Genomic DNA, 27,727 nt, shown 5'->3' on the forward strand with positions numbered 1-27,727 from the left:
TCAGCCTGCAGCTGAAGCCAGGCAGGAGACTGACTGTGAAACAGTCAGGGAAGATCTCATGTAATATAATACATGTCTATTACATTACATGAGATCAGTGATCAGAAAAATAAAAATTAATGTCCCATACAGGGACTAAGTAAAAAAGTAAAAAAAAAGTAAAAAAAAAATGTTTTTAAACTGTTAAAAAAAATTACAAAATAAATAAATAAAATATTAAACCGATAAATCCGTATATTTATTCAAAAATAAAAAAAGTACACATATTTGGCATCACCGCGTCCGAAACAACCCTAGCTATAAAACTGTCACACTAATTAACTCCTTCTGTGCACACCGTAATAAAAATAAATAAAAAACGGAGCAAAAACTATGCTTTTTCCTCATATTGCCAAACAAAAAGTGGAAAAAAATGCGATCAAAAAGCAAAATGGAAATAAAAATGGTACCGCTGAAAACGTCCTCTTGTTCCGCAAAAAAAAAGCCGCCATACAGCTCCATCAGCCGAAAACTAAAAAAGTTATACCTCTCAGAATAAAGCAATGCAAAAAAAATATTTTTTTCTATAAAATTGTTTTATTGTGTAAAAGCGCCAAAACATAAAAAAAATACAGTAAGTGTAGTATCGCTGTAAAAGTACTGACCCGAAGAATTACGCTGACTGATCACTTTTACCACACGCAGAACGGCATAAAAAAAACTCAAAAAACAATTCCTGAATTGTTGGTTTTTGTTAATTTTACCTCCCAAAAAACAGAATAGAAAGCGATCAAAAAATGTCACGTACCCAAAAATGGTACCAATAAAAAGGTCAACTCGTCCCGCAAAAATCAAGCCGTCACATGACTGTCGGCCAAAATCTGGAAAAATTATAGCTCTCAAAATATGGCGATGCAAAAACTAGATTTTGCAAAAAAAAAGAGTCTTTTAGTGTGTGACAGCTGTCAGTCATAAAAACCCGATATAAATCTGGTATCTCTGTAATCGCACCGACCCGAAGAATAAAGTAATCTAATCAGTTATATCACACTAGGAACGGCGTAAAAAATAAATAAAACCAATTCTTCACCTGCTACTGATTAGTTTATTATGTCTCTCAAAGATCGCAGTAAGGCGCAGAGCCTTTCATTTATCCTGCGCTCTGCGCTGAGCACTTACCCCAGAGTTTCCGTGTAAATCTCTGAAATATGTGATTCAGCCGGAACCCAAGACGGAAGATTACCTGTAATGAGGCAGATATAGGCTACTGTGGACGCCGTCTAGCCTGGGATCCCACGGTGTCATTTGTTTTAGGCGTGCATAAAAGTGCGGTTGGCCACAGTTTTGTGCACTTCTGAAAGAAAGGACACCGCTAAACAGAGGCCAGACGGAGTCCAGAGTAACTCTGCTGCCTCATTACAGTGAATGGATCCCGCAGGGGTTTCATCTGAATTACATCACTTGGAAATTTAGATGGAAACCCCGATGTAAGTGCCCAGCCTAGAGCGCCGGATAAATGTTACGTAAAATGTTCCCAATAAAAGCTTCAACTCAGTTCTCAAAAAAAGCTAGTCCCCATTCAGGTCTGTCATCTGTCAAAAATATAAGGGACTTCCAAGTTACTGGTAGCAGAAAGGCTCTGGAAAAGCGAAATGGCCCTTGCCCCCCAAAAGAAATTCAGAAAATTTTGTGCTTCCAAATCCAAATGCCTATTCTACAATAATTTGTTCTCCAATTGTCAAATAGCGCTCCGTCCCTCCCAGATCTCGCCGTATAGCTAAGCGGTACGATACAGGCACATATGGCGTATTGCCACTTTTAGAAGAAATTGTGTGACACATTTCAGCACCATTTTTACCCATTGCCCTGTGTGAAAATGTAAAATCTGAGGGTAAAACATTTTTTTGTGGTAAAAATATAATTATGCTTTTTTCACTGCCCAATGGTATAAATTAAAAAATACTCACTACTTCCCTAGATGAATTCCTTAAGAGGTGTAGTTTACAAAATGGGGTCACTTGTGGGGGTTTCTGCTGTTTCGGCATGTCAGCGACTCTTCAAATGTGACATGGTGTCTGCAACCTATCCCAGCCAACATAGCGCTCCTTTCTCTTCCGAACCCTGCCGTACACCAAAGAAGTGGTTTTCCCCCACATATGGGGTATCGGCGTACTCAGGAGAAATTGCACAACAAATTTCATGGTGCAATTTATCCTGTTACCCTTATGGTAATGCAAAATTAGGGAATGAAAAACATTTTTTTGTGGGAAAAATGTGAAAATTTTATTTTTACGGCTCAATATTATAAACTTCTGTGAAGCGGCTGGGGGTGCAAGGTGCTCACCACACATCTAGACAAGTTCCCTAAGGGGTCTAGTTTCCAAAATGGTGTCACTTGTGGGGGGTTTCCACTGTTTAGGCACATCAGGGGCTCTCCAAACGCAACATGGCGTCCGCTAATTATTCAAACAAATTTTACATTCAAAAAGTCAAATGGCGCTCATTCCCTTCCAAACCCTGCCGTGCGCCCAAACAGTGGTTTGCCTCCACATATGGGGTATCAGCGTGTTCAGGAGAAATTGCACAACAAATTTCATGGTGCAATTTTTCCTATTACCCTTATGATAATGCAAAATTAAGGGATGAAAAACGTTTTTGTGGGAAAAATGTGAAAATTTTATTTTTACAGCTCAATATTATAAACTTATGTGAAGCACCTTGGGGTTTAAGGTGCTCACCATACATATAGGTAAGTTCCCTAAGGGGTCTAGTTTCCAAAATGGTGTCACTTATGGGGGGTTTCCACTGTTTAGGAACATCAGGGGCTCTCCAAACGCAACATGGCGTCTGCTAATTATTCAGACAAATTTTACATTCAAAAAGTCTAATGGCGCTCCTTCCTTTCCGAACCCTGCAGTGCGCCCAAACAGTGGTTTTCCCTCACATATGGGGTATCAGCACGCTCAAGAGAAATTGCACAAAAAAATTTGGGGTCTATTTTTTCCTGTTACCCCTGTGAAAATAAAAAAATTTGGGTCTAAAGTAACATTTTTGTGAAAAAAGTTAAATGTTAATTTTTTTCTTCCACATTCCAAAAATTCTTGTGAAGCACCTGAATGGTTAATAAAGTTCTTGAATGTGGTTTTGAGCACCTTGAGGGGTGCAGTTTTTAGAATGGTGTCACTTTTGGGTATTTTCTGTCATAAAGACCCTCAAAGTGACTTCAAATATGATGTGGTCCCTACAAAAATGTTTTTGTAAATTTTGTTGAAAAAATGAGAAATCGCTGGTCAACTTTTAACCCTTATAGCTCCCTAACAAAAAAAAATTTTGGTTCCAAAATTGTGCTGATGTAAAATAGACATGTGGGAAATGTTATTTATTAACTATTTTGTGTGACATATCTCTCTGATTTAAGGGCATGAAAATTCAAAGTTTGAAAATTGCAAAATTTTCAAAATTTTCGCCAAATTTCCGATTTTTTCACAAATAAACGCAAGTGATATAGAATAAATTTTACCACTATCATGAAGTACAATATGTCACGAAAAAACATTCTCAGAATCAGGGGGATCCGTTGAAGCGTTCCAGAGTAATTACTTCATAAAGTGACAGTGGTCAGAATTGAAAAAATTAGCCCGGTCACGAAGGCAAAAACAGGCTCTGGTGCGAAGTGGTTAAAGGGAATCTGTCACATCTTAGCTACCCTGTACACTGCCCCCATAGCGTTGTAAGTGATGCAATATGCATCACTAACAAGCTTTTTTTCATTAAGATTGGTGCAGTTATAATGAATTGCAATGTTCCCCGTGTGTGCGCAGTAAAGTTGTGTAGTTTGCAGCTTCTCTGCACATGCGCTATGACACTCTGTTCCCCGTGTGAGCGCAGTGAAGCTGGCACTATTTTTTAGGATGATATTTTTTAATCATGTTTATAATAAACTTGAGTTTTTAAAGGGAATGTGTCACCACTTTGGAGTTATCAGACCTCTACTATGGGAATACAGGGTATAGAAAAGTAAATCTATACTTACCTGTATGGCCCATAGTAGAGGTTTGATTGCAGAGAACTGTAGTTTCATCTCCCCCTGGACACCAAGCTATCCCCACCCATCTGCTTATTATTCCCCCAATTCCCTGCCAACAGATTCCCTTTAAAGGGAAGTAAATCTATACTTACCTGTATGGCCCATAGCAGAGGTCTGATTGCAGAAAAATCTGCTTTAATAAAGTCTGTTTTCCAAAGTCTAGGCGTCCGGGGGACACCAAGCAAGCCCCTCCTATCTGCTTAATATTCCACTAAATCGCCGCTTCTGTGCTAAATTACCATATTCCCCCCCTCCCCTGCACTGTCTCCCCTCCTGCGCATGCGCAAAGCGCTGCTCCCATGGAGAGCACTTTGTTTCCCTCCAGCCCCATTTGGCTGCGTACTGCCAGGGGAGCGGAAGTCTCAGTGACTCACCGTCGCTTGCGCAATACAAGGCACTACACAGCCAAACGGGGCCAGAGTGAAACAAAGAGCGCTCCATGGGAGAGGCGCTTTGCACATGCGCGGGAGCGGAGGCAGAGCAGGGCACGTCACAGGGCCTGTCACAGGGTCCTGTGACGTGCAAGGGAGGGGGGAATATGGTAATTTAGCACAGAGGCGGCGATTTAGCAGACTAGTAAGCAGATAGGAGGGGTTTACTTGGCGTCTCAGGACACCAAGCCTCTGGAAAACAGATTTCTCGGCAATCAGAACTCTGCTATGGGCCATACAGGTAAGTATAGATTTACTTTTCTATACCATGTATGGCCATAGCAGAGGTCTGATATCGCCCAGGGGGGTGACAAATTCCCTTTAAACTAACTTCCCTGGAATTGGTGCAGGATACAGCCTTTTTTCTCCTGCAATTGTTCCACCCTGCTGCCCACACAGGCTTCCAGTCCTTGCATCTCCGGAGGAACACTAACCACAAACGGTGAGCTGGATATAAAACTTTTTCTTTTTGTATTAGAAATAGGAGCAGTCCGAGAGGAGAAATCCTGAATTAACTGGCGGTAGTAATTCCCGCTGGATAGCTTTCAGAATATCTGGACGGGCCACTTCAAGATGGTGAATACCTTCTCGGGATCCATTTCAGGCCGGTCTCGGAGATTATGTACCCAAGAAACTGAAGAGAGGTCTGCTCGAATACGCACCTGCCTGCGACAGGGGATAGATTCGTCCTCGTGGAGGGGAAGCGCCTGGTAAAAGGTTCATAGTACAGTCATACGGCCTATTAAGTAGCAGTAGGAAAAGAAAATCCCGGCACTCACGTGTTGATAATCAGTTGATTTATTCCACAACTCACACAAGACGTTTCAGCCTGTCCAAGGCTTTTTTCAATTGTGGTTAAATACATTCAGTCAAGATATTTATAAACAAATCCCCGGAAATGACATAATTCTTATTAACATAAAAAAAGAGTAGACCAATAAAAAAATTATATATAACAGAATTTACAACAACATACAAAAAATTAAGCATTAATAAACTCAAGTTGCACAATGAAAAAGAACAAGTGAATTCATATATTTAAATAATCCCCAATTACACATAAGACCATATACATCGCAGATTGTAAAATTTATTGCATGCATATACCACATTATATCTTTATTTCTCCATATTCTTTTAGCTAAAAATATGTAACATTTCATAGTTTTTCCAGAAAAAATCCTTAATGTTTTTAAGATTTTTTAACATTTCCCATGGAATCAAATATATCAATGACAAGTAAATTCATATATATAAATAATCTCCAACCAAATATGAGAATATAAATCCTAAAACATGGATTCCATTTCATAAATGTATCAAAGATATTCCCATCTAAATTTCTCAATGTTCTTTTTATTAAACACATTCAACATTATATCATTTTTCTGGAAAAAATTCCTTGATATTTTTAGATTTTTTCAAAAAGATTTTTTATTAGAACAATACTGTTTATTACATTTGTATATACAACTGATTCCTCATGAACAGCCTGCAACAAGTGACTAAATCTATCTTCTGTTCTCTTGCCCTTTATAATTCTATTAGTAAATACCTTATAAAGAGATCAGTATACTGCCATATTCCCATAGATCCCAATTCACATAGTAGAAAAAATTCATCATATTATTTCTATATCACTTTATATCTCATTATAAATTGTAACTACATATAAAGCTACTACTGAAGGAATAATCACATACATACGGGAATAGAGAACATCTATGTCCTAAGTGATTCTCACCTCCCCCAGATCGTTGTCTGAGATAAGAGTGACTTTTTAAATTTATCCTTTGTTATCCTCTATTCCCTAAATTAGACCTTCTTTATTTCGTTAAAGGTGACAGTATAATTAACTGTCCACCCGTGATTCCTAGAAATACATAGGTCGCAGGTACTAAGGACATGCTAGTTATTAATATTTCCTCTAAGACTTTACAACCGTCACAAATAGAACTGCTACAGAAAGGTTTATCTTTTGGTGTTATGTCTAAACTTAATGGTTTTCAATTAGACCTGGACTTAAATCGTTTCTTTAGAAATGTAAGGTTAAAAACACATTTCTCCACTATACCACCACCGGCACCAGTTAGATCTGTTGTAGATAAGGAGGAGTGTTTGAAGTTAGCAGATTTAAATTTGAGAATTAAGAGCAGTTTTTCGCCACCTAAGATTTATCACCCGACAGAAACATATATTAGCTTTGTTACAAGAGAAGTTGAATCTTTATTGAATCGGATACAACTAGGAGGTTTTTCTTACAGTAGTAATTTAACCATGAAAGAAAGGGAAGCCCTTAAACTTTTACAGGATGATAAGACGATAGAGATAAAGCCCGCTGACAAAGGGGGATCAATTGTAATAATGGATAGGGAGAGATATATTGGGGAGATAATGAGACAATTATTAGATTCCACAACTTATCGACCATTAAAAGGGAACCCATTGAAAGATATACAAAGGAAAATTGAGATAATGATAGATAGATATAAATTAGGGGGTAATATTGATTCAAAGTTGGCTGATTTTTTGATTAAAGATGATCCTATCACCCCAGTATTTTATATATTACCGAAAGTGCATAAAACTTTGATTGATCCTCCAGGCAGACCAATTGTGGCGTCCACAGAGTCAGTATTATCCCCTCTATCTATAACATTGGAACACATTTTGACCCCTCTAGTAAAGAAAAATAAATCTTTTTTATTAGATACAGGAGATTTTTTGGAAAAAATTAAAACTATTCATAATATATCTGCAGATGCCATCATTACTACAATAGATGTTACAAGTTTATATACATCAATAGAACATGAAAAAGGATTAAACGCAGTGAGGTGGCTTCTTGAGATTAATGAATTTCCAGGGGTTCAAAGAGATATAGTGATGGAGTTACTAAGGGTGGTTCTGTATGAGAACTATTTTTTATTCCAAGATGTATATTATAAGCAGAAGAGGGGAGCGGCAATGGTTGCGAATGTGGCCCCCCCATACGCAAATACATATATGTCATTTTTTGAGGAGCATTATGTCTATGAACATCCTCTATTCAAGATATATGGAAGAGCCTGGTTTAGGTTCATAGATGACATTTTTTGCGTATGGGAGGGGCCCCAAGAAACCCTAATGACATTCTATGATGATTTGAATAGTGTATGGAGTGAACTAAAATTTACCATTTCATATAGCACTGAGAGGATAAATTTTTTGGACACTATGGTAATTAGGAATGAGAAAGGGGACTTTGAGACAGATTTATATAAAAAAGATATGGACAGGAATAGTATCTTACATTTTAGGAGTGCACACCCATATTCTGTTAAAAAGGCTATCCCCAAATCACAGTTTCAGCGAGTGACTAGGATTGTTACCAACCCCACCATCTGTTCAAAAAGAATTGAGGAAATGTGTGAAAATTTTAGATTGAGAGACTATCCCCAACGTATTCTAGATGGGGCATTAAGAGAGGTGGTTACTGATGAAAAAACACGTAGAAGGGATGAATCACGTATATGCTTTGTGAGGGAATATCATCCGGTCAATTTAAAAGTAGATCAGATTATAAAGAAATATTGGCATATTCTAGGGCAGGCATATCCGAGTGTGATGGAATTTAATATACCTCCCCTTATCTGTAACAAAAGATTGCCCAATGTGAAGGATAAATTAATACGGGCGGATGTTGGGAGCGATGCAATAATTCCAAGACAAACTTTTCTTTCAACAAAAAATAAAGGAACGTATCCCTGTCTGAATTGTGCTCAATGTAGTAATGTAATTAAGGGGGAATATTTTAGTCATCCTAGGACAGGTAAAAGATTTAATATTAAGGGCTTCTACACGTGTAAACCTACAAATGTGGTTTACCAGATAAAATGTCCGTGCGGCTTTTCATATATTGGAGAAACAATGCAGTCAGTAGGAACACGGGTTAATAAACATAAATCCACTATCAGGTGTGGAGATGCTTCGCTTCCACTTCCATTACATTTTAAGGAAAAAGGACATTCAATAGCCCAATTGAAATATAAGGTGTTAGAACAAATAGATACACCTAGAAGAGGAGGCAGTATCAAAAAAATCCTTTTACGTAGAGAAGCCTTTTGGATTTATACTTTGGGAACTTTATATCCGAATGGCCTGAATCGAGAATATGATGTTAGTGTCATTATGTGATTAGGATAATGAGTAATATATACATCCTATTTCTCTTTCTAGACATCCCAGATGCGATGAAATCCTGAAGTATCTGCATAGGTACAAATGGGATGCATATTGTACTTGCCACATTTTGTCGGGTTAAATAAGATTGAATGCGGAGATAAGACATGATGTAAGCTGGACGGCTTCCCTATCTATTTCTAGGAATCACGGGTGGACAGTTAATTATACTGTCACCTTTAACGAAATAAAGAAGGTCTAATTTAGGGAATAGAGGATAACAAAGGATAAATTTAAAAAGTCACTCTTATCTCAGACAACGATCTGGGGGAGGTGAGAATCACTTAGGACATAGATGTTCTCTATTCCCGTATGTATGTGATTATTCCTTCAGTAGTAGCTTTATATGTAGTTACAATTTATAATGAGATATAAAGTGATATAGAAATAATATGATGAATTTTTTCTACTATGTGAATTGGGATCTATGGGAATATGGCAGTATACTGATCTCTTTATAAGGTATTTACTAATAGAATTATAAAGGGCAAGAGAACAGAAGATAGATTTAGTCACTTGTTGCAGGCTGTTCATGAGGAATCAGTTGTATATACAAATGTAATAAACAGTATTGTTCTAATAAAAAATCTTTTTGAAAAAATCTAAAAATATCAAGGAATTTTTTCCAGAAAAATGATATAATGTTGAATGTGTTTAATAAAAAGAACATTGAGAAATTTAGATGGGAATATCTTTGATACATTTATGAAATGGAATCCATGTTTTAGGATTTATATTCTCATATTTGGTTGGAGATTATTTATATATATGAATTTACTTGTCATTGATATATTTGATTCCATGGGAAATGTTAAAAAATCTTAAAAACATTAAGGATTTTTTCTGGAAAAACTATGAAATGTTACATATTTTTAGCTAAAAGAATATGGAGAAATAAAGATATAATGTGGTATATGCATGCAATAAATTTTACAATCTGCGATGTATATGGTCTTATGTGTAATTGGGGATTATTTAAATATATGAATTCACTTGTTCTTTTTCATTGTGCAACTTGAGTTTATTATTGCTTAATTTTTTGTATGTTGTTGTAAATTCTGTTATATATAATTTTTTTATTGGTCCACTCTTTTTTTATGTAAATGAGAATTATGTAATTTCCGGGGATTTGTTTATAAATATCTTGACTGAATGTATTTAACAACAATTGAAAAAAGCCTTGGACAGGCTGAAACGTCTTGTGTGAGTTGTGGAATAAATCAACTGATTATCAACACGTGAGTGCCGGGATTTTCTTTTCCTACAGACATTGTTTTCCACGTGCACCACTCTAGCTATACGGAGTGCCGACTATTCCTTTTTGATATTAAGTAGCAGTGACTCAGCTTTCTTTTTATCAAAGATGTCAGCGTACGTCCATTATGCAGCAGGCAAGCCAGAAATTAGATGGAGAAGCCGGAGGTCGAGCAGGACATATGGAAACTGCAGATATTTTTCGTGGTACTCCAGTCCCCAACAGAGTACTTCTCTGGATATACAATCCAAAACAGGTTCATGTTTTTCGCAGCCATGGCAGACCTAGAAGAGGTTCAGACAGACCCGACAGCACAGAGAGTTTAATCTTGGTGAGGAAAAATGGAAATTCCAGCGTAAAATGTGATAAAAAGTCTTCTTTAAGTTGAACCAATTAAAATTATGTCATGTCACACATCCAGCAGACACACTGGGCAACCAACGCGTTTCAGGAAAACTACAAGAGGTTAATTTTGATCATAGAGTCCTACTAGATGTTTACAAGGACACCTTTGTGCTTGAATATCACACAAGACCTCATATTATATTACAATTGATTCCAGTTTGATCCTTTGCATATTTTATATGTTTTTAAGTATTTTTGTGTGTATAACATGTATTGTTGATATATTTGTTCAGTCTGTTTCACTTTGCTTATTCTCCAACCTCTGGAATCTCAGTCACAGGAGGCATACACAGGTGCATATTAACAGAAATTGGTGCACTAATTCTATTGGACCTAGGATAACATGGGACTTAGGATTAGGATATACAGGTGCATCTCACTAAATTAGAATATCAAAAAGTTAATTTCAGTTGTTCAATACAAAAAGTGAAACTCATTATATAGAGTCATTACAAACAGAGTGATCTATTTCAAGTGTTTATTTCTGTTAATGTTGGTGATTATAGCTTACAGCCAATGAAAACACAAATCATCTCAGTAAATTAAAATAATTAAACAAAAAACACCTGCACAAGTTTCTTAAGCATTTAAAAAGGTCCCTTAGTCTGTTTCAGTAGGCTCCACAATTATGGGGAAGACTGTTGACATATGTCATCACGGACAATGACAAAGTCAGCAATGGAGAAAAGCAATTCTCACCCAGGGTGACCTCTCCAACAGACTCTAGGCTCTGGAGTTTCCTGGTCTCTCTGGGCAGGAGCGGATTACATGCTCAGGACTGTCACAATAGAAGCACCTTCCCTTGACACAATGGGCCTCCTGGCGATGCTTGGTCAGCTTCACCTTTTCTACCTGCATGGACTTTTGAGAAGGTGCCAGAGCTAATGCTTGCTGCATGACCGTTTTTTGAAAGTTAGGAGCCAGGCGTAAAGGTCTTCTCTCGTTGGTCATCTCCTTGGAATGATCCTGAAACCTGATGTCTATCAGTGTCTCCAGAGACACCTGGTCATCCAGTGAGGTGGGTATATCATGACCGGACAGCTTGTCCTTGATTCGCCCAGAAAGGCCCTCCCAGAAAATGGCTATCAAAGCCTTATTATTCCAGGTGAGTTCAGATGACAGGGCGCGGAAAGGTGTCCCTGGCGCAATCTGAGAAGAGAAGACGCTGCTGAGGAAGCATGGCCGGGTTCTTTGAAGATCTGACGGAAGGCTTCTAGAAAGGACTGGAGGTTCAACACAAGAGGATTCCCTCTCTCCCATAGGGGGTTGAGCCACGCCAGAGCATCGCCAGTGAGATGAGACATGATGAAGGCCACTGTGGCCTGATCTGAAATGAACTGATGAGCCAAGAGTTCGGAGTGTAGCGTACACAGATTAATGAACACCTGACAAAGAGCAGGGTCACTGCAATAACATGGAGGAGGTGACAGATGGGGTCCGTTGCTAGGTACATAGCTGGCAGACTGATGAGTCACATCCAAAGTTGTTGCAGTTAAGGTAGGTGCAGATGCCGACGGAGTTGTCAGCATGTCTAGACAGGTGTTTATGTCCGCAGGTAGGATAGGATCTTATTCTGTTGGTCTTTCTGGCGGGAGACCTCCTCATACAGGTCAGAAATGGAGAAAGCCTGAGAGCCAGCTGATTCCATGGCCTGTTCAAACTGCTACAGACTGGGGGGTTGAACCACTGTGCCATGACCCGAGTAGAGTCTGGAGGGGCGTGACTAAGTGTCTCACCAAGTCGAACCTCGGATGCACAGCAGCAGATGATACCACGATCCGAGGAAAACTGAGGGGGGCAGAACTAGGTGCTACACAAAGACTAACCTAGGATGCATGGCAGATGACCCCCAAGGAACAGGAGGCTGGAACGGCCAGGAATGGGTAGACTTGACAAGTATAGGCAGCTAGGTGCTGGCGACCACAGCTGATATACTGGCTGGCAGGCACGGCTGATATACTGACTGTGCAGGTGAGCTGGAAGTTTAACTAATGCAGACAGGCATGGCAGGCAGAGATATACAGGACAGGTATACTGAGATAAAAGCACTGGGGACCTAAGAACTAGCAAGCGAGTTTGGAAATAGACTAACGACCTCCATGCAGGTGGAGGTGCCTTAAATAGTAAGCGTCTCCCAGCCATTGGCTGGGAACACTTTAGGACGGTGCGTGCGGCCCCTTTCAAGAAGGAGAAAGCGCACTCAAGCCTTCAGCACAGTGCTTGATCTGCACGCCGTGCGCGTACCCCGTACAGCAGCGGACAAGGAAAGAGGAAGAAGTGCGGTATGTGGGCCGCGGCGGGGAGATAGTCTGTGTCCTTGCCGGGGAAGGGAGGCAGCATGCAGGGACGCCAGCGCTGAAAGCAGCAGCTTTATATTCTGCATAAAGTTCCAATTTGGATCCCCATGAATTACAGTGGGTAAGGAAAGTATTCAGACCCCTTTAAATTTTTCACTCTTTGTTTCATTGCAGCCATTTGGTAAATTCTAAAAAGTAATTTTTTTTCTCATTAATGTACACTCTGCACCCCATCTTGACTGAAAAAAACAGAAATGTAGAAATTTTTGCAAGTTTATTAAAAAAGAAAAACTGAAATATCACATGGTCATAAGTATTCACACCCTTTGCTCAGTATTGAGTAGAAGAACCACTTTGAGCTAGTACAGGCATGAGTCTTCTTGGGAATGATGCAACAAGTTTTTCAGATTTGGGGATCCTCTGCCATTCTTCCTAGCAGATCCTCTTCAATTCTGTCAGGTTGGATAGTGAATGTTGGTGGACAGCCATTTTCAGGTCTCTCCAGAGATGCTCAATTGGGTTTACGTCAGGGCTCTGGCTGGGCCAGTCAAGAATGGTCACAGAGTTGTTCTGAAGAAACGCGTTTGTTCTTTTAGCTGTGTGCTTAGTGTCAGTCTTGTTGGAAGGTGAATAACAAACCACCAAAAAGGTATAGCAAGGGACTACAACACTATGAAGTGTAATTCATATATTTATTCCATCAAGACAAACATAAAAAACAGCTCAGGAGGGGGAAGGGGGATGTCCACAATAGATATTACAAATGAGTCTTTTCGGAAAAATATATATATTGTGCCAACCAAATTTAAATTGCCAATGTTTTACAAATAAACATGATCAACTCTATTAGCAGCTTATCTTGAATAAATATGTGTTATAAAAACACAGAAAATCAATATATACATAAATTAACATAAAGTGCTTGTGCAATAAATATATCTAAATATATATATATATATATATATATACAGTACAGACCAAACGTTTGGACACACCTTCTCATTTAAAGGTTTTTCTGTATTTTCATGACTATGAAAATTGTACATTAACACTGAAGGCATCAAAACTATGAATTAACACATGTGGAATTATATACTTAACAAAAAAGTGTGAAACAACTGGAAATATGTCTTATATTATAGGTTCTTCAAAGTAGCCACCTTTTGCTTTGATGACTGGTTTGCACACTCTTGGCATTCTCTTGATGAGCTTCAAGAGGTAGTCAACGGAAATGGTCTTCCAACATTCTTGAAGGAGTTCCCAGAGATGCTTAGCACTTGTTGGTCCTTTTGCCTTCACTCTGCGGTCCAGCTCATCCCAAACCATCTCGATTGGGTTCAGGTCTGGTGACTGTGGAGGCCAGGTCATCTGGCGTAGCACCCCATCACTCTCCTTCTTGGTCAAATAGCCCTTACACAGAATGGAGGTGTGTTTGGGGTCATTGTCCTGTTGAAAAATAAATGATGGTCCAACTAAACGCAAACTGGATGGAATAGCATGCCGCTGCAAGATGCTGTGGTAGCCATGCTGGTTCAGTATGCCTTCAATTTTGAATAAATCCCCAACAGTGTCACCAGCAAAGCATCCCCACACCATCACGCCTCATCATCCATGCTTCACGGTGGGAACCAGGCATGTAGAGTCCATTTGTTCACCTTTTCTGCGTTGCACAAAGACAAGGAGGTTGGAACCATAGATCTCAAATTTGGACTCATCAGACCAAAGCACAGATTTTCACTGGTCTAATGTCCATTCCTTGTGTTCTTTAGCCCAAACAAGTCTCTTCTGCTTGTTGCCTGTCCTTAGCAGTGGTTTCCTAGCAGCTATTTAACCATGAAGGCCTGCTGCACAAAGTCTCCTCTTAACAGTTGTTGAAGAGATGTGTCTGCTGCTAAAACTCTGTGTGGCATTGACCTGGTATCTAATCTGAGCTGCTGTTAACCTGCGATTTCTGAGGCTGGTGACTCGGATAAACTTATCCTCAGAAGCAGAGGTGACTCTTGGTCTTCCTTTCCTGGGGCGGTCCTCAAGTGAGCCAGTTTCTTTGTAGCGCTTGATGGTTTTTGCAACTGCACTTGGGGACACTTTCAAATTTTGCCCAATTTTTAGGACCGACTGACCTTCATTTCTTAAAGTAATGATGGCCACTCGTTTTTCTTTACTTAGCTGCTTTATTCTTGCCAGAATACAAATTCTAATCAGCTGTGTAGCCACCTGACTTCTGCACAACACAACTGATGGTCCCAACCCCATTTATAAGGCAAGAAATCCCACTTATTAAACCTGACAGGGCACACCTGTGAAGTGAAAACCATTTCTGGTGACTACCTCTTGAAGCTCATCAAGAGAATGCCAAGAGTGTGCAAAGCAGTCATCAAAGCAAAAGGTGGCTACTTTGAAGAACCTAGAATATAAGACATATTTTCAGTTGTTTCTCACTTTTTTGTTAAGTATATAATTCCACATGTGTTAATTCATAGTTTTGATGCCTTCAGTGTGAATGTACAATTTTCATAGTCATGAAAATACAGAAAAATCTTTAAATGAGTAGGTGTGTCCAAATTTTTGGTCTGTACTGTATATGATGGGAAAGGGGGGGAGGAGCCCTGCAACTAGGGAAAGGGAGACTGGAGACCCCTAAAAAGATTGGACGACAAACCCTCACTCCCCTATAGACCCTAAATAGGTTCTGCATCTATCGCCGAGCAGCAAACCTGGTCCTAGCTGACCCTAAGGCTAAGCCCTAGGTAGGGAGCGGAAGGGGTGAGCGCTAAGTCAGCCCCACTACAACTAAAGTACACACAGGGGAATACACTTAGCTCCAAGATGACACCAGAGAGAGAACGGCAACAATCCACGAAAGAACTCCAAGGTAATTCTAGTCGACTACTGGAATCCCTGGCCTGAATAGGTATAACACGCCATCACCAGCAACTCTGAGGATCTGAGTGCATTTAAGGACATAGGAAGGAAGTGCCGATTAATAGCAGAAAGGTGAGGATACCTCAGGGTCCAAAAGAGAAAGGTATAATCCCCAAGCAAGGTGAGGATCACCGATGGGTCCTAAAGAGAGAGGAATAATGAAAAGCTCAGGGAGATGTTTGTAAGGCCAAACGCAGAGACTTCTACAGCTGGGCACCATATGACTGTCTGTCAACTCTGACACACCCGTGACAGGAACTTATATTTTCTACAGTCTGATCGCACTTATAAGGTATAGCAGTGCAGGATCACTGCTATTCCTCATAAGTGTCAGTGCTGAAGACACAAGCTAGTTTGATCATGCACTGCACATGATCAAATTAACTTGTTAGTGCCTGGTGACTCGGATGTCGTCATGACAACATGGGGTCACTATGTCAACGATCAGGACCCCGCGATTACGTCGCGGGGTCTACAATCTAAGAGCAGAATGGCTTCTGTCAATGGCATTCAGCAGGCTAAAGTGTCGGGAGCGGTGCGGGCCAAGCTCCTAACACTGAGTGCCAGCTGTCAGCTGTCAGAATCATCTGACACCCGGCGGCGATCGCACCCCACAGCCTATGTGCGGGCGCGATCGATGTGTTGTAATATGTTCTGCACAGAGACATATTGTTACGCACAATGTCAGAAAGGGGTATGACAGTCACTGGTCTGATATACGAGGGGAGGTATGTGTCACTCAGGATACTCTCCTGTGTGAACTGAAGCCTACTGAATTTCTGCCAACATGTTATATGCTGGAGGGGTTAACTCTCTTAAAAGGGTGCGATTTAATGGGAATGGCAAAGAGGGTGGGAGGCCATTCCCCTACCTCCCCTCTGGGTGTGGCTGAGCAGGGATAAATGCTCAGTCAGCATGGTTTCTCTGGAGTGTGTGGTCTGGAAAGTAAAAAGTCTCCAGGCTGTGTTTGGGTGAAACCAGAGAGCAACACCAGAGGGCTGGTGTTGCTGAAGACTTCACTGTGCTACCTGCAGCGAGCAGAGCCTCGTTTACTATTGGACTATGTCATACCTTATCTTTTGGTTTTTCCCGTTAACCCTGAGAGGGTCTGTTTATTTTTATGGGACACTGCTGGCATTTATGCCACAGAATAAACCAGCAGGAAGTTAACCCTAAACCGAGTGTCCTGTGTCTGCCTCTGTAGATCCGAGCAAGTCGCTTCACCACAGTTGGTGTGAGTGCTGGAAAAGTTCCAGGAACACGTGTACCTGCCACAGAGAAAGGTGGATGTCTTGAGTGAAGGCAGTCAGCCAACCAGAGATGTCCAGCAACATGGAGGAGCTGCTTAAGCATTTAGTCCAGAGCCAGCAGCAGCAACATCAGCAGCACCTGCAACAATTACAGCAACACTGGGAGCTACAGCAGCAGCAGAAAGCTCAACAGGAGATGACCAAACTGTTAATACAACAGATTCAGTTGCAGCAAAAGGCGCAGCAGCAGCACCAGCATGAGAAGCAACATCAGATACAGTTTCTGGCGGACACCATCCAGGGCAGAGCAACCGCCCCACCCCCAGGGTCGACTGATGATTCACACGTCAGGAAGGCGGTAAGATGGGCCATGCAGAAGATGACACCCAGGGACGATGTAGAAGCCTTTCTGACAGTCTTTGAGAGGGTGGCTGATCGGGAGAGACTTCCACCAGAACAGTGGGCAAAGGTTCTGGCGCCATATTTGTCAGGTGAACCCCAAAAGGCAAATTACGACTTGGCACTGCAGGATGCCATGGAATATGCAAAGCTAGACAGAGATCTTAACACGACTGGGAGTGAATACGGTGGTGAGAGCCCAACGAGTCCACCACTGGGCATACGCCAGAAACAAACCCCCTCGCTCGCAGATGTTTGACCTACAGAATCTCGTTCAGAAGTGGTTACAGCCAGAGTCCTCCACTCCGGCCAAGATGGTTGAGCGGGTGGTGATTGATAGATTCATGCACTCCCTTCCCAAATTGATACAGACTTAGGTTGCCCAGAGTGATCCCCAGAACGCAGATAACTTCATTGGCCTGATAGAGAGGTACCAGGTGAGTGAGAAATCCCTTGGGAAACCAGATATAATCACTGCCCCGTACTAGGATACCCAAAAGATGGCGGGTTCACCACGGAAGGGGTTTAGCGCCACCACAGGGGGGCGTCCCACTTCCACTGAAGGTGCCGCAAAGACTGTTGCTAAGGATGTAGTCTGTTGGCGGTGTCACAACCCTGAACACGTAGCCACCCGGTGTCATATGTCCCCTGAACCCATGGACTGCAGCCTAGGCAGACGAGGTTACTATTATGCATATCCAGCCTGCAGTGTGGACTGTTGACCTGGCGAGGGGCCGCAGGCGTGTGCAGTGTCCATAAATGGAGTAAAGGTGTTTGGGCTGTTAGACACTGGAAGTTTGGTGACTTTAATCAGAGCTACCCTTCCCCACAAGTTGGTCCCTTCCAAAACTGTGGGCGTTTGGTGCATCCATGGGGACGCCAAGGACTACCCCGTTGCCACAGTGACAGTGGGAACAGACTGTGGTGCCCAGCCCCACAAGGACGAGGTGGTTAAGGACCTGTTACAGTTAGTCATACTGGGCTGAAATTTTTCTTGGTTTTGGGACTTGTGGGGGAAGGGAACCGGACTAAGTAGTGTGAGCAAAAGCCAGGTCCCTGGAGAAGAACGCCTGACGAAGTCTCAAGTGGGTAAGTTCCCACAGTGTATCATTGCCAGCAATGAAGGCAAGACTGTGACCGAAGAGGCCGACCTCTCTGAGTTAGATGTGTCTGGGGAGAACTTTGGGACTGCTTAAGTTCGGGACCTGACCTTAAAGGGGGCGTTTGACCAGTTTACTGTACGTAATCGGGTTGCCCAAGAGCCGGGGGCAGACACCAGGTTCCCCAGCAGTTCAGCGGGAGTTGTTATATTGGGTGGCCAAACCAAAAGGCGGAAAGATAGTGGAACAGCTGCTAGTCCTTGGGCCATACAGATAGAGGGTGCTAGATATGGCCCATTGACATGTTCTGCAGGGACACTTAGGGGTCGAGAAAACTCAGGAAAGGATATTAAGAAGGCTTTATTGGCCAGGATGTTACAGAGAAATTCTTAACTATTGTGAGTCGTGTCCCACCTGCCAAATAACAGCTCCCTCCTCCCACTTCCGTAGTCCTCTAGTTCCACTACCAGTGATAGAGGTCCCCTTTGAGAGGACTGCTATTGACCTAGTAGGGCCCTTCGTCAAACCAGCCCGAGGCCACCAATACATTCTAGTAAGCATGGACTATGCGACCTGGCATCCAGAAGCGGTACTGCTAAGGAACTCGTCGAACAAATGCATAGCCAGGGAACTGGTTCATATATTTGCCAATACCAGGCTGACGAAGGAAATCCTAATGGATCAAGGGACCCCGGGTCATGAGCAACGTAATGAAGGAGCTGTGCAAGGTAATCCAGATTACCCTGCTGCTAACATCTGTTTACCATCCGCAGACAGACTACTTAGTAGAGCGCTTTAATAAGACCCTGAAAGCGATGCTCAAGAAAGTTGTAGAGAAGGATGGACATGACTGGGACTACCTGCTGCCATTCCTGCTCTTCTCTGTAAGGTAGGTTCCGCAAGCCTCTACCGGCTTTTCTCCATTTGAGCTGCTGTATGGACGACATCCATGAGGGCTGCTGGACACCACTAAGGAAACCTGGGAAGCCGAGGTTATGCCACACCGGAGCGTCAATGAACATATCACGCAAATGCAGGAAAGAATAGTGAAAGTGATGTAGATCGTGAAAGTGCATCTCCTCCAGGCGCAGGAAGTCCAGGCAAGGGTCTATAACCGATCGGCTAGACTGAGGCAGTTCAAGCCCGGGGACAGTGTTTTGATGCTAGTCCCTACAGTCGAGAGCAAGTTCCATGCCAAACGGCAAGGTCCGTATGAGGTGGTGGAGAAAGTCAGCGAGGTTAATTATAAAGTCCATCAGCCTAGCCGAAGAAAGCAGCACCAAATATACCATGTGAACTTGGGCAAGCCGTGGCGGGACTGGGAAGCGGTGGACACTCCTTGCCCGGGAGCCACTCCCGAAGGCAAGGTGGAGGAACTCACTATAGCAGAAACTATCGCCGGCCCAGAAGCAACACAGTCGAGAACTGCTGCAGCAGAACTGGGATTTGTTTTCAGAGTGGCCGGGGCATACTCAGGTGGTAGAACATGACAAGCTAACAGAATCACATATAAAAGTAAATCTGTGGTCGTACCTGATTCCGGAAGCATGCCGGAAGGGGATCTCAGCCGAGGTGAAGAGGATGTTAGACCTCGGGGTGATAGACGAGTCAAAGAGTGGGTGGTCGAGCCCAATTGTCCTCGTACCAAAACCCAACGGAGAGTGGAGATTTTGTAATGACTACCGCCGGCTGAAGGAGGTGTCCAAGTGTGACACATACCCGATGCCTTGCGTCGACGAATTAATCGAGAGGCTTGGACCAGCGACGTACATCATCACCCTGGACCTGAAGAAGGGCTACTGGCAGATCCCCATGTCCCAGACAATCAAAGAGAAGACGGCTTTCTCAACACCTGATGGGTGCTTTCAATACACTCGGATGCCATTCGGACTACAGGTGGCCCAAGCCACCTTCCAGAGGGCTATGGATCAGATCCCAGTGCCACATAAGATGTATGCCGCAGCCTACCTTTCGTAGTCTTTAGCCCAGACGGGGATAGTCACCTACTTAAACTGCAGGCCGTTCTGGATGCTCTAAGGAAGGCAGGTTTTAACATAAATCCGAGAAAATGTGTATTGTATGCGAGCATGCCTGCGTACCATGCGTGCCCATGCCTGCGTACCGTGCCTGCTCATGCCTGTGTACCGTGCGTGCTCATGCCTGTGTACCGTGCGTGCCCATGCCTGCGCACCGTGTTCATGTCTGCGTACCGTGTCCGAGTGCTGTGTGCATGTGCATGACTGCGTACTGTGTGTGCATGCATGTTGGCATACTGTGTGTATGCGTGCATGTTTGCATATGTGAAGGATGATGGGACAGCCTACGTTGTATACCTATATTTCTCTGCCGTTCCTGTGCATCATGAATGGTGGTTTGTGTTAAAGGGGCCCACTGAGACTTTCGCCCGGGGCCCACGATAACCTGAAGCCGGCCCTGAGTCTACCAATTATAAGGTGTTTTTATGAATTACATTTTGAGTTTCATTTAAAGGGAACCTTGTTACTTCATAAACAGAGAGAATCACGCAGCCAAGCCCTGATTAATAGTGCCCATGGTTTAGGAGTCATGAATCGAGTGACAAGTTCTGTTTAAATTTAAGTTTAAAACCATATGCACTTTTGTACATATCTTCCACACTCAAATCTAGTGCCTTGAAATAACTTCAGCAAATACCCCCAAGAAGCTGACCTTTGGCATATTTGCATTTTTTCTTTTATTTTTGCCTAAAATAATCTTTATTTAACCCCTGTGGTAAAGCGACTTGCTCAGCTCTCCAGAGGCAGACACAGGACACACGGTTTAGGGTTAACTTCCTGCTGGTTTATTCTGTGGCATAAACTCCAGCAGTGTCCCATAAAAATAAACAGACCCTCTCAGGGTTAACGGGAAAAACAAATTGATAAGGTATAACAGAGTCCAATAGTAAACGAGGCTCTGCTCGCTGTAGGTAGCACAGTGAAGTCTTCAGCAACACCAGTCCTCTGGTGTTGCTCTCCGGTTTCACCCAAACACAACCTGGAGACTTTACTCTCCAGACCACACACTCCAGAGAAACAATGCTGACTGAGCATTTAACCCTGCTCAGCCACACCCTGAGGGGAGGTAAGGGAATGGCCTCCCACCCGCTTTTCCATTTCCATAAAACCACACCCTTTTAAGAGAGTTAACCCTCCAGCATATAACATGCTGGCAGAAATTCAGTAGGTTTCAGTTCACAGAGGAGATCATCCTGAGTGACACATACCTCCCCATGTATATCAGACCAGTGACTCTGTCACATATTCTCCCCCTCTGCCCAAAGCCAGGGGTTTGGGCACCTTCAGATACCAGACAGGGGATCCTAGAGAGGGCATCAGTGTTCCCGTGCAACTTCTCAGGCCTATGCTCCACCTGCAAGTTAAAGTCCTGATTACCTATGAACCATCTAGTTACCCTGACATTTTTACCCCTCTTTTCCCTCAACCAGCCAAAGGGGTATGGTCTGACACAAAATTAAACTTTCGTCCTAGTAGGTAATATCTAAGAGTATCTTTGGCCCACTTTATGGCTAGACATTCTCTCTCAACTATTGCGTAGTTCTTCTCGCATTACAAAAGTTTCCGGCTCAGATACAGAAAGGGATGCTCGTCCCCATTTATCTATTGAGAGAGTACTGCTCCTAGACCAACCTTTGAAGCGTCTGTCTGGACCATAAACTCTTTCTTAAAGCCTGGTGCGACCAGGACCGGCTTCTTACACAATGCTAGCTTCATCTGTTGGACCGCAGTCTCTGTTTCCTCCATCCATGGTGATCTGGTGCCTATTAGGAGATCCAGCGGTGTGGCCATCATGGCAAAATTCGGGATGAACCACCAGTAATATTCCACCATCCCCAGGAATGCTCTTACTTGATTCTTGGATGTCGGTTGTGGCCAGGTCTGGATTGCCTCCACTTTATTTACTTGAGGCTTTATTTTGTCTCTTCCGACGACATAGCCCAAGTACTTGGCCGCCACTTTTCTGCACAGATGCGGGAAAAGCGGCCCGGGCCCCAACAGCGAGTGGGACCCCCTGATGGTCCAGGGCCCTGGAAGTTGCCCAGGTGCTGATGCCCTGGGTAGATTTCTGATGCCAATATAATGTCATAAAAGATCTGGATTTTTATTACAAATCTATAAATTTTTAACAAAATTTAGACCAAAAAGTACCTATGGCGAGTTCCATAAACATCAAATGCAAATTATTACAAAATTCAGATTCTTAAATGGAGAAATAATCCATACCTTAATTTCACTGTGAACTGAACGCCAGTCTTTAAAACCAAGGCGCGTTGTGGATGCGTTGGCATACAGGGCTGCCTCTCAACCACAAATGAGCTGTGGTGAAACAAAATAATATATAATCAGTTACATAAATCACAACATAATGAAATTGAAAATTACAACTCATCTCACAAGAATATGATGATATAGGAGATGAAAAATAAAACCATTGGCTTTGGTGCTTCATTGATGACAAAATAAGAATGAATATCAAAGAACCAGACCCTTAAAGGTTTAGCACTACAGTACACAAGTCCCAATTTAGTACATAAGTAGATCAGGGCAAAAGAGAGTATTTTTCATGCCCTTATATGAAATAATTACAAATGCAATCCATAAAATAATACACAAAAACAATAGTGCATAAATAATTGTCAAAATATTGAGTTCTAAAGTTCATTGGCATAAGAATTCATGTGTATTCATAAACTTAATGACTTTATTAAATTAATGATTATACTCAATATGTGTCTTTAGGAGAGCACAGTTGCTTAACTTCCTTGTAGCTGGGGATGGAGACTTATCCTTGACAGACAGTTCTGGTCGAGTAGCTTCACCTTTCTGCTGAGCTTTGTCCTGCTACTATGACACTCAGACTCACATGTCAGTGCATTTTTTGAAGTCTACATAGTCCAGGCCTCATTATATGGGGGTGGGGAAGTGACATACTGCATGGTTCACTATATGGGGGGGGAAGGATGAGTGACATCCTGCATGGGGCATTATATGGGGGGGGAGAAGTGACATCCTGCATGGAGCATTATATGGGGGGGAAGGGGGAAGTGACATCCTGCATGGGGCATTATATGGTGGGGAAGTGACATCCTGCATGGGGCATTATATGGGGGGGGGGAATTACATCCTGCATGGGGCATTATATAGGGGGAGGGGGAAATGACATCCTGCATGGGGCATTATATAGGGGGAGGGGGAAATGACATCCTGTATGGGGCATTATATGGGGGGAGGGGGAATGACATCCTGCATGGGGCATTATATGGGAGGGGAGTGACATCCTGCATGGGGCATTATATGTGGGGGGGGTGACATCCTGCATGGGATATTATATGGGGGGGGTGAAGTGACATCCTGCATGGGGCATTATGTGGAGGGGGAGAGAGCCTGCATAGGGCATTATGTGGGGGGGGAGAGAAACAGCCTGCATGGGGCATTATGTGGGGGCTAGTATCTTGTATGGAGCGTTATATGGGGGCCAGTTTCCTGTATGGAGCGTTATATGAGGGCCAGTATCCTGTATGGAGCATTATATGGAGGCCAGTATTCTGTATGGAGCGTTATATGGTGCCCATAATATTGTATGGAGGACTATAATGTCCGGTCTGCACTGTGTGCTGCAAGGATTCGTCGGTTTCTGAGCTATTGCAGAATTTACTATAGATATCGCTCATGTAATGTAAGAAGTGAAATCTTTGGCATTGTACGAGATTATATATATATATATATATATATATATATATATATACATACACACACACACATACATACACACACTCCAATATGTGTATAAATGTACAGACCAAAAGTTTGGACACACCTTCTCATATAAAGATTTTTCTGTATTTTAGTATAATCTTTTTATTGAAATAAGAAAAGACATTAACATATAAAACAAACATTAATAGATGTCAGTGTTCAGTCCCGATGATCAAAATAACATATACTCATATGTATACTCATATATTCTTTACCGCTTTTCTGATAAGACTACTACACCTTTTATCTAACAATGTAAACATTACTTTTATCAATCCAGCAATGTAAACCATTTACATATATCAAAAAATCAACAGTACAAAAACAGAAAGAAAAAAGGGGGGGGGGGAGAGCAGGAGAGAAGAGGGATAAGAAAGGGAAGATAAGAAAGGAGGAAAGGGTTTAAGGAATGGAAAAGGAGAAAGGGAACCTGAGCTAAGGTTCATTTTTAGATTCACTAATCATTTCCAGAACCAATCCGGATCCAATTCGCCTATTTATCATTATTTACTCAAATAACCTTTGAAACTCCGATGAGTCCTGAAACAGGATCCAAACACTCCAGATCTTCATGAATTTATCAGCACAACCATTAAAGTCAGCAGAGAGTTCCTCCATTCTGCAGATATCAGCCATTTCATTATACCATTCTGAAATTTGAGGGATTTGAGGTGATTTCCAGTAACGTGGAATCACCGTACGAGCTGCTGTTAAACAGAATCTTAAGATAACTTTTTTATGGGATCTAATTGAAGAAGGCAGGACGGAAAGCAGAGCTATCTGAGGGCAATTTTCAACCCTACTTCCAGTGATTAGGTTATAATTGGAAAATATTTTTTCCCCACAAAGGCTTGATCTTACTACATTCCCACCAAACGTGGAGCATAGATCCCTTTTCCACTCCACATCGCCAACACAAGTCTGAGGTTGCCGGAAATATGGAGTGGAGTTTTACAGGATACGGGTACCACCTTGCCATAATTTTGAAATTTTTCTCCTGCGCATAACTTGCAACTGACATTTTGTGTGTAAACAAGAATCCTTTTTCCCAGTCTAACGAGGATATGACTTGTCCCAGTTCTTGTTCCCACTCAAGTTGAAAATTTAGCTTTCTTGAGATATTTTCCCCTATCAGACAATTATAAAGCAGGGATATTACATGGTTGGGAGGAGATTCCTGCAAAAACAGTCTCTCAAAAGATGATGGTGTACACTGGAGTAGGGGTGCCGCCCCCCAAGAATACAAAAAAGATTGCAACTGTAAATATTCCATCCATAGCAGTTTTCTAGACGGAGACCTATCCTGTAATGTATTGAATGACGGTATTTTATCATTTTCGAATATCTGTAGAAAGCGAATATCCTCCATAGCTCTCCATCCCAAGAAAGAATCTCGTAAATATCCAGGAGGGAAGGAAGGATTAGAGAACAATGGCATAAGAGGGCTGAATGTTCTAGAGGAAAAGTTTTTTTCATAATTGCATGCCAAATTTTGATTGTACCCCTAGTCAGTTCTGGTAAACCTCCAATTGAGAAAACATCGGAGGTGAAAAGCCAAGGAAGGTGCTTCAAAGGAACAACCACCCCTTCCTGCTCAACAGTGACCCATTGTTTTGTCAGTGAGTTGTAGTGCCAGTCTACGAGGCGACCCAAAACACAAGCTTGAAAGTATACTTGAAAATTCGGAAATCCAGCTCCACCGGCTGTTTTCGGGCAGTTTAAAGTCTGCATACTTATCCTAGGTCTACATTTACCCCACACAAACCTAATTAATGCTGTACGTAGTTTGCTGAAAAAGCTGCATGGGGGAGAGATAGGGACAGTTTGAAAAATGTATAAAAAACGGGATAGTAAATCCATTTTTACAGCATTCATTTTCCCAAACCAGGACATTCTCAGTTTACTGTAATTCAGTAGATCTTTACATGTACGGTCCAAAAGAGACTGGTAATTTAGCGCAAAAAGTTTTGAAAAGTCAGAAGAAATGAGCACTCCCAAGTATTTTATCGCCTCCGATTTCCATTCAAAAGGGAAGTTATCTATTACATGTTCAACCTCTCTCTGTGACAACGATACGTTTAATGCCTCCGACTTTGAGTAATTAACTTTGAAATTACTCAAGAACCCAAATCTATCAAACTCCTTCATTAAAAAAGGAAGAGATGTCTGAGGCTGAGATAAATAGAGGAGGAGATCATCTGCATATAATGCTGTCTTAGAAGTCCTGGTACCTATTTTAACCCCATGGATATTACTGTTTTTCCTTATTGCATTGGCCAGGAGCTCCATCACTATCACGTACAGAAGGGGGGACAAAGGGCACCCTTGTCTAGTCCCGTTTCATATCGCAAAGGGCGAGGACAGGGTTCCATTAACCCTAACTCTAGCAGTAGGGCCTGAATATAGGGAAAAAATCAACTGCAAAAATCGTGGTCCGATGCCTATTTGGCTTAACGCTTCCTTCATAAATCCCCAATGAACCTTATCGAAGGCCTTCTCTGCATCAACAGATAAAAGGCCCATAGGTATGGAGTTGCTTTTAGCTTTGGAGATTAGCAACATGGTTTTAATAGTGTTGTCTCTTGCCTCTCGGTCCTGAATAAATCCTACTTGATCCTTATTTATGAGGAAGGGTAACAATGGGGCCAGTCTTTCTGCTAATATTTTTGAGAGTATTTTAATGTCCACGTTTATTAATGATATGGGTCTATAATTAGCTGTCCTTGTAAGATCTTTACCTTGTTTAGGGAGAACACTAATATGAGCTTCCAATGATTGGGGGACAAAACATGTCTTATCATTTAATGAATTAAAGGTTTTGTTCATAATAGGGGATAGCTGAGTTTTAAGGGACTTATAGAATGCTGGGGTAAATCCGTCTGGGCCAGGACTTTTACCAGATGGTGTAGATTGAATGGCAAGATTGACCTACTCCTCTGTAATGTCCTTTTCCAGTGCTCCAGAAACCTGGCTATCTAAAGATGGTAAAGAAGTATCTTGTATGTACTCTTTAATTCGGGCAGCTAGATCAGAGGGAGAGAGATCAGAATATTGCCCTTTGATATTATATAACTTCTCATAGTATGAGCGAAATATGTCAATAATTTCTGTAGGGTTATGGGCATCCTCCCCATTTTGTTTCTTGATATATGGAACGTATGCCGCCACAGTGAGAGGGTGAAGCAACCTTGAGAGTGCAAGTCCACATTTATCTGACGATTCATAAAAAAAGTTTTTCGTTTGCTCCCTGTGTCTTAGATATTTTTGATCTAGCAAGATCTTGAGATCATTCTTTTTTTTTTTGATAATTCTGCAAGTGTATTAGGTAACAATGTATGTTTGTGCGATATCTCAAGCGTGTGTATCTGTCTCAATAGGTCATTTACTTTTAGAGTTCTCTCTTTTTTGAGTCTTGAACCATGATTAATCAACACGCCTCTCATGACACATTTTAAAGTTCCCCATTGCAGAGGAATTGAGGTCTGATCTGTTATGTGAATTTGCAGAAAAGAATCAATAGAATCCTTTAATTCTGCCATGCAGATACTGTCTTTGAGAAGGTGATCATTCATTTTCCATGTCCACG

General features: G+C 41.9%; 1 protein-coding gene and 1 long non-coding RNA gene across 3 annotated transcripts in view; one reads left to right on the forward strand and one right to left on the reverse strand.

The window, feature by feature from the left end:
• Positions 1-10,268, forward strand: part of LOC141162154 (uncharacterized) — an 80,966-nt gene extending 70,698 nt beyond the window's left edge. Inside the window, exons 2-3 of the long non-coding RNA XR_012250745.1 lie at positions 4,976-5,214; positions 10,082-10,268. This is a non-coding gene — a long non-coding RNA (uncharacterized lncRNA). The remainder of the gene's footprint in view (positions 1-4,975; positions 5,215-10,081) is intronic.
• The window catches only part of STAT1 (signal transducer and activator of transcription 1), a 1,113,083-nt gene that overhangs the window by 804,355 nt on the left and 281,001 nt on the right, over positions 1-27,727 (reverse strand). For both annotated transcript variants that reach the window (XM_073647949.1, XM_073647950.1), the window contains exon 10: positions 22,609-22,701. In XM_073647949.1, the coding sequence (XP_073504050.1) occupies positions 22,609-22,701 (93 nt within the window). The remainder of the gene's footprint in view (positions 1-22,608; positions 22,702-27,727) is intronic.

This window comes from Phyllobates terribilis, unplaced genomic scaffold (genome assembly GCF_046119375.1).
Source record: "Phyllobates terribilis strain yellow unplaced genomic scaffold, ASM4611937v1 Scaffold_9__5_contigs__length_417890890, whole genome shotgun sequence".
In the NCBI taxonomy this organism is placed as follows: Eukaryota; Metazoa; Chordata; class Amphibia; order Anura; family Dendrobatidae; genus Phyllobates; species Phyllobates terribilis.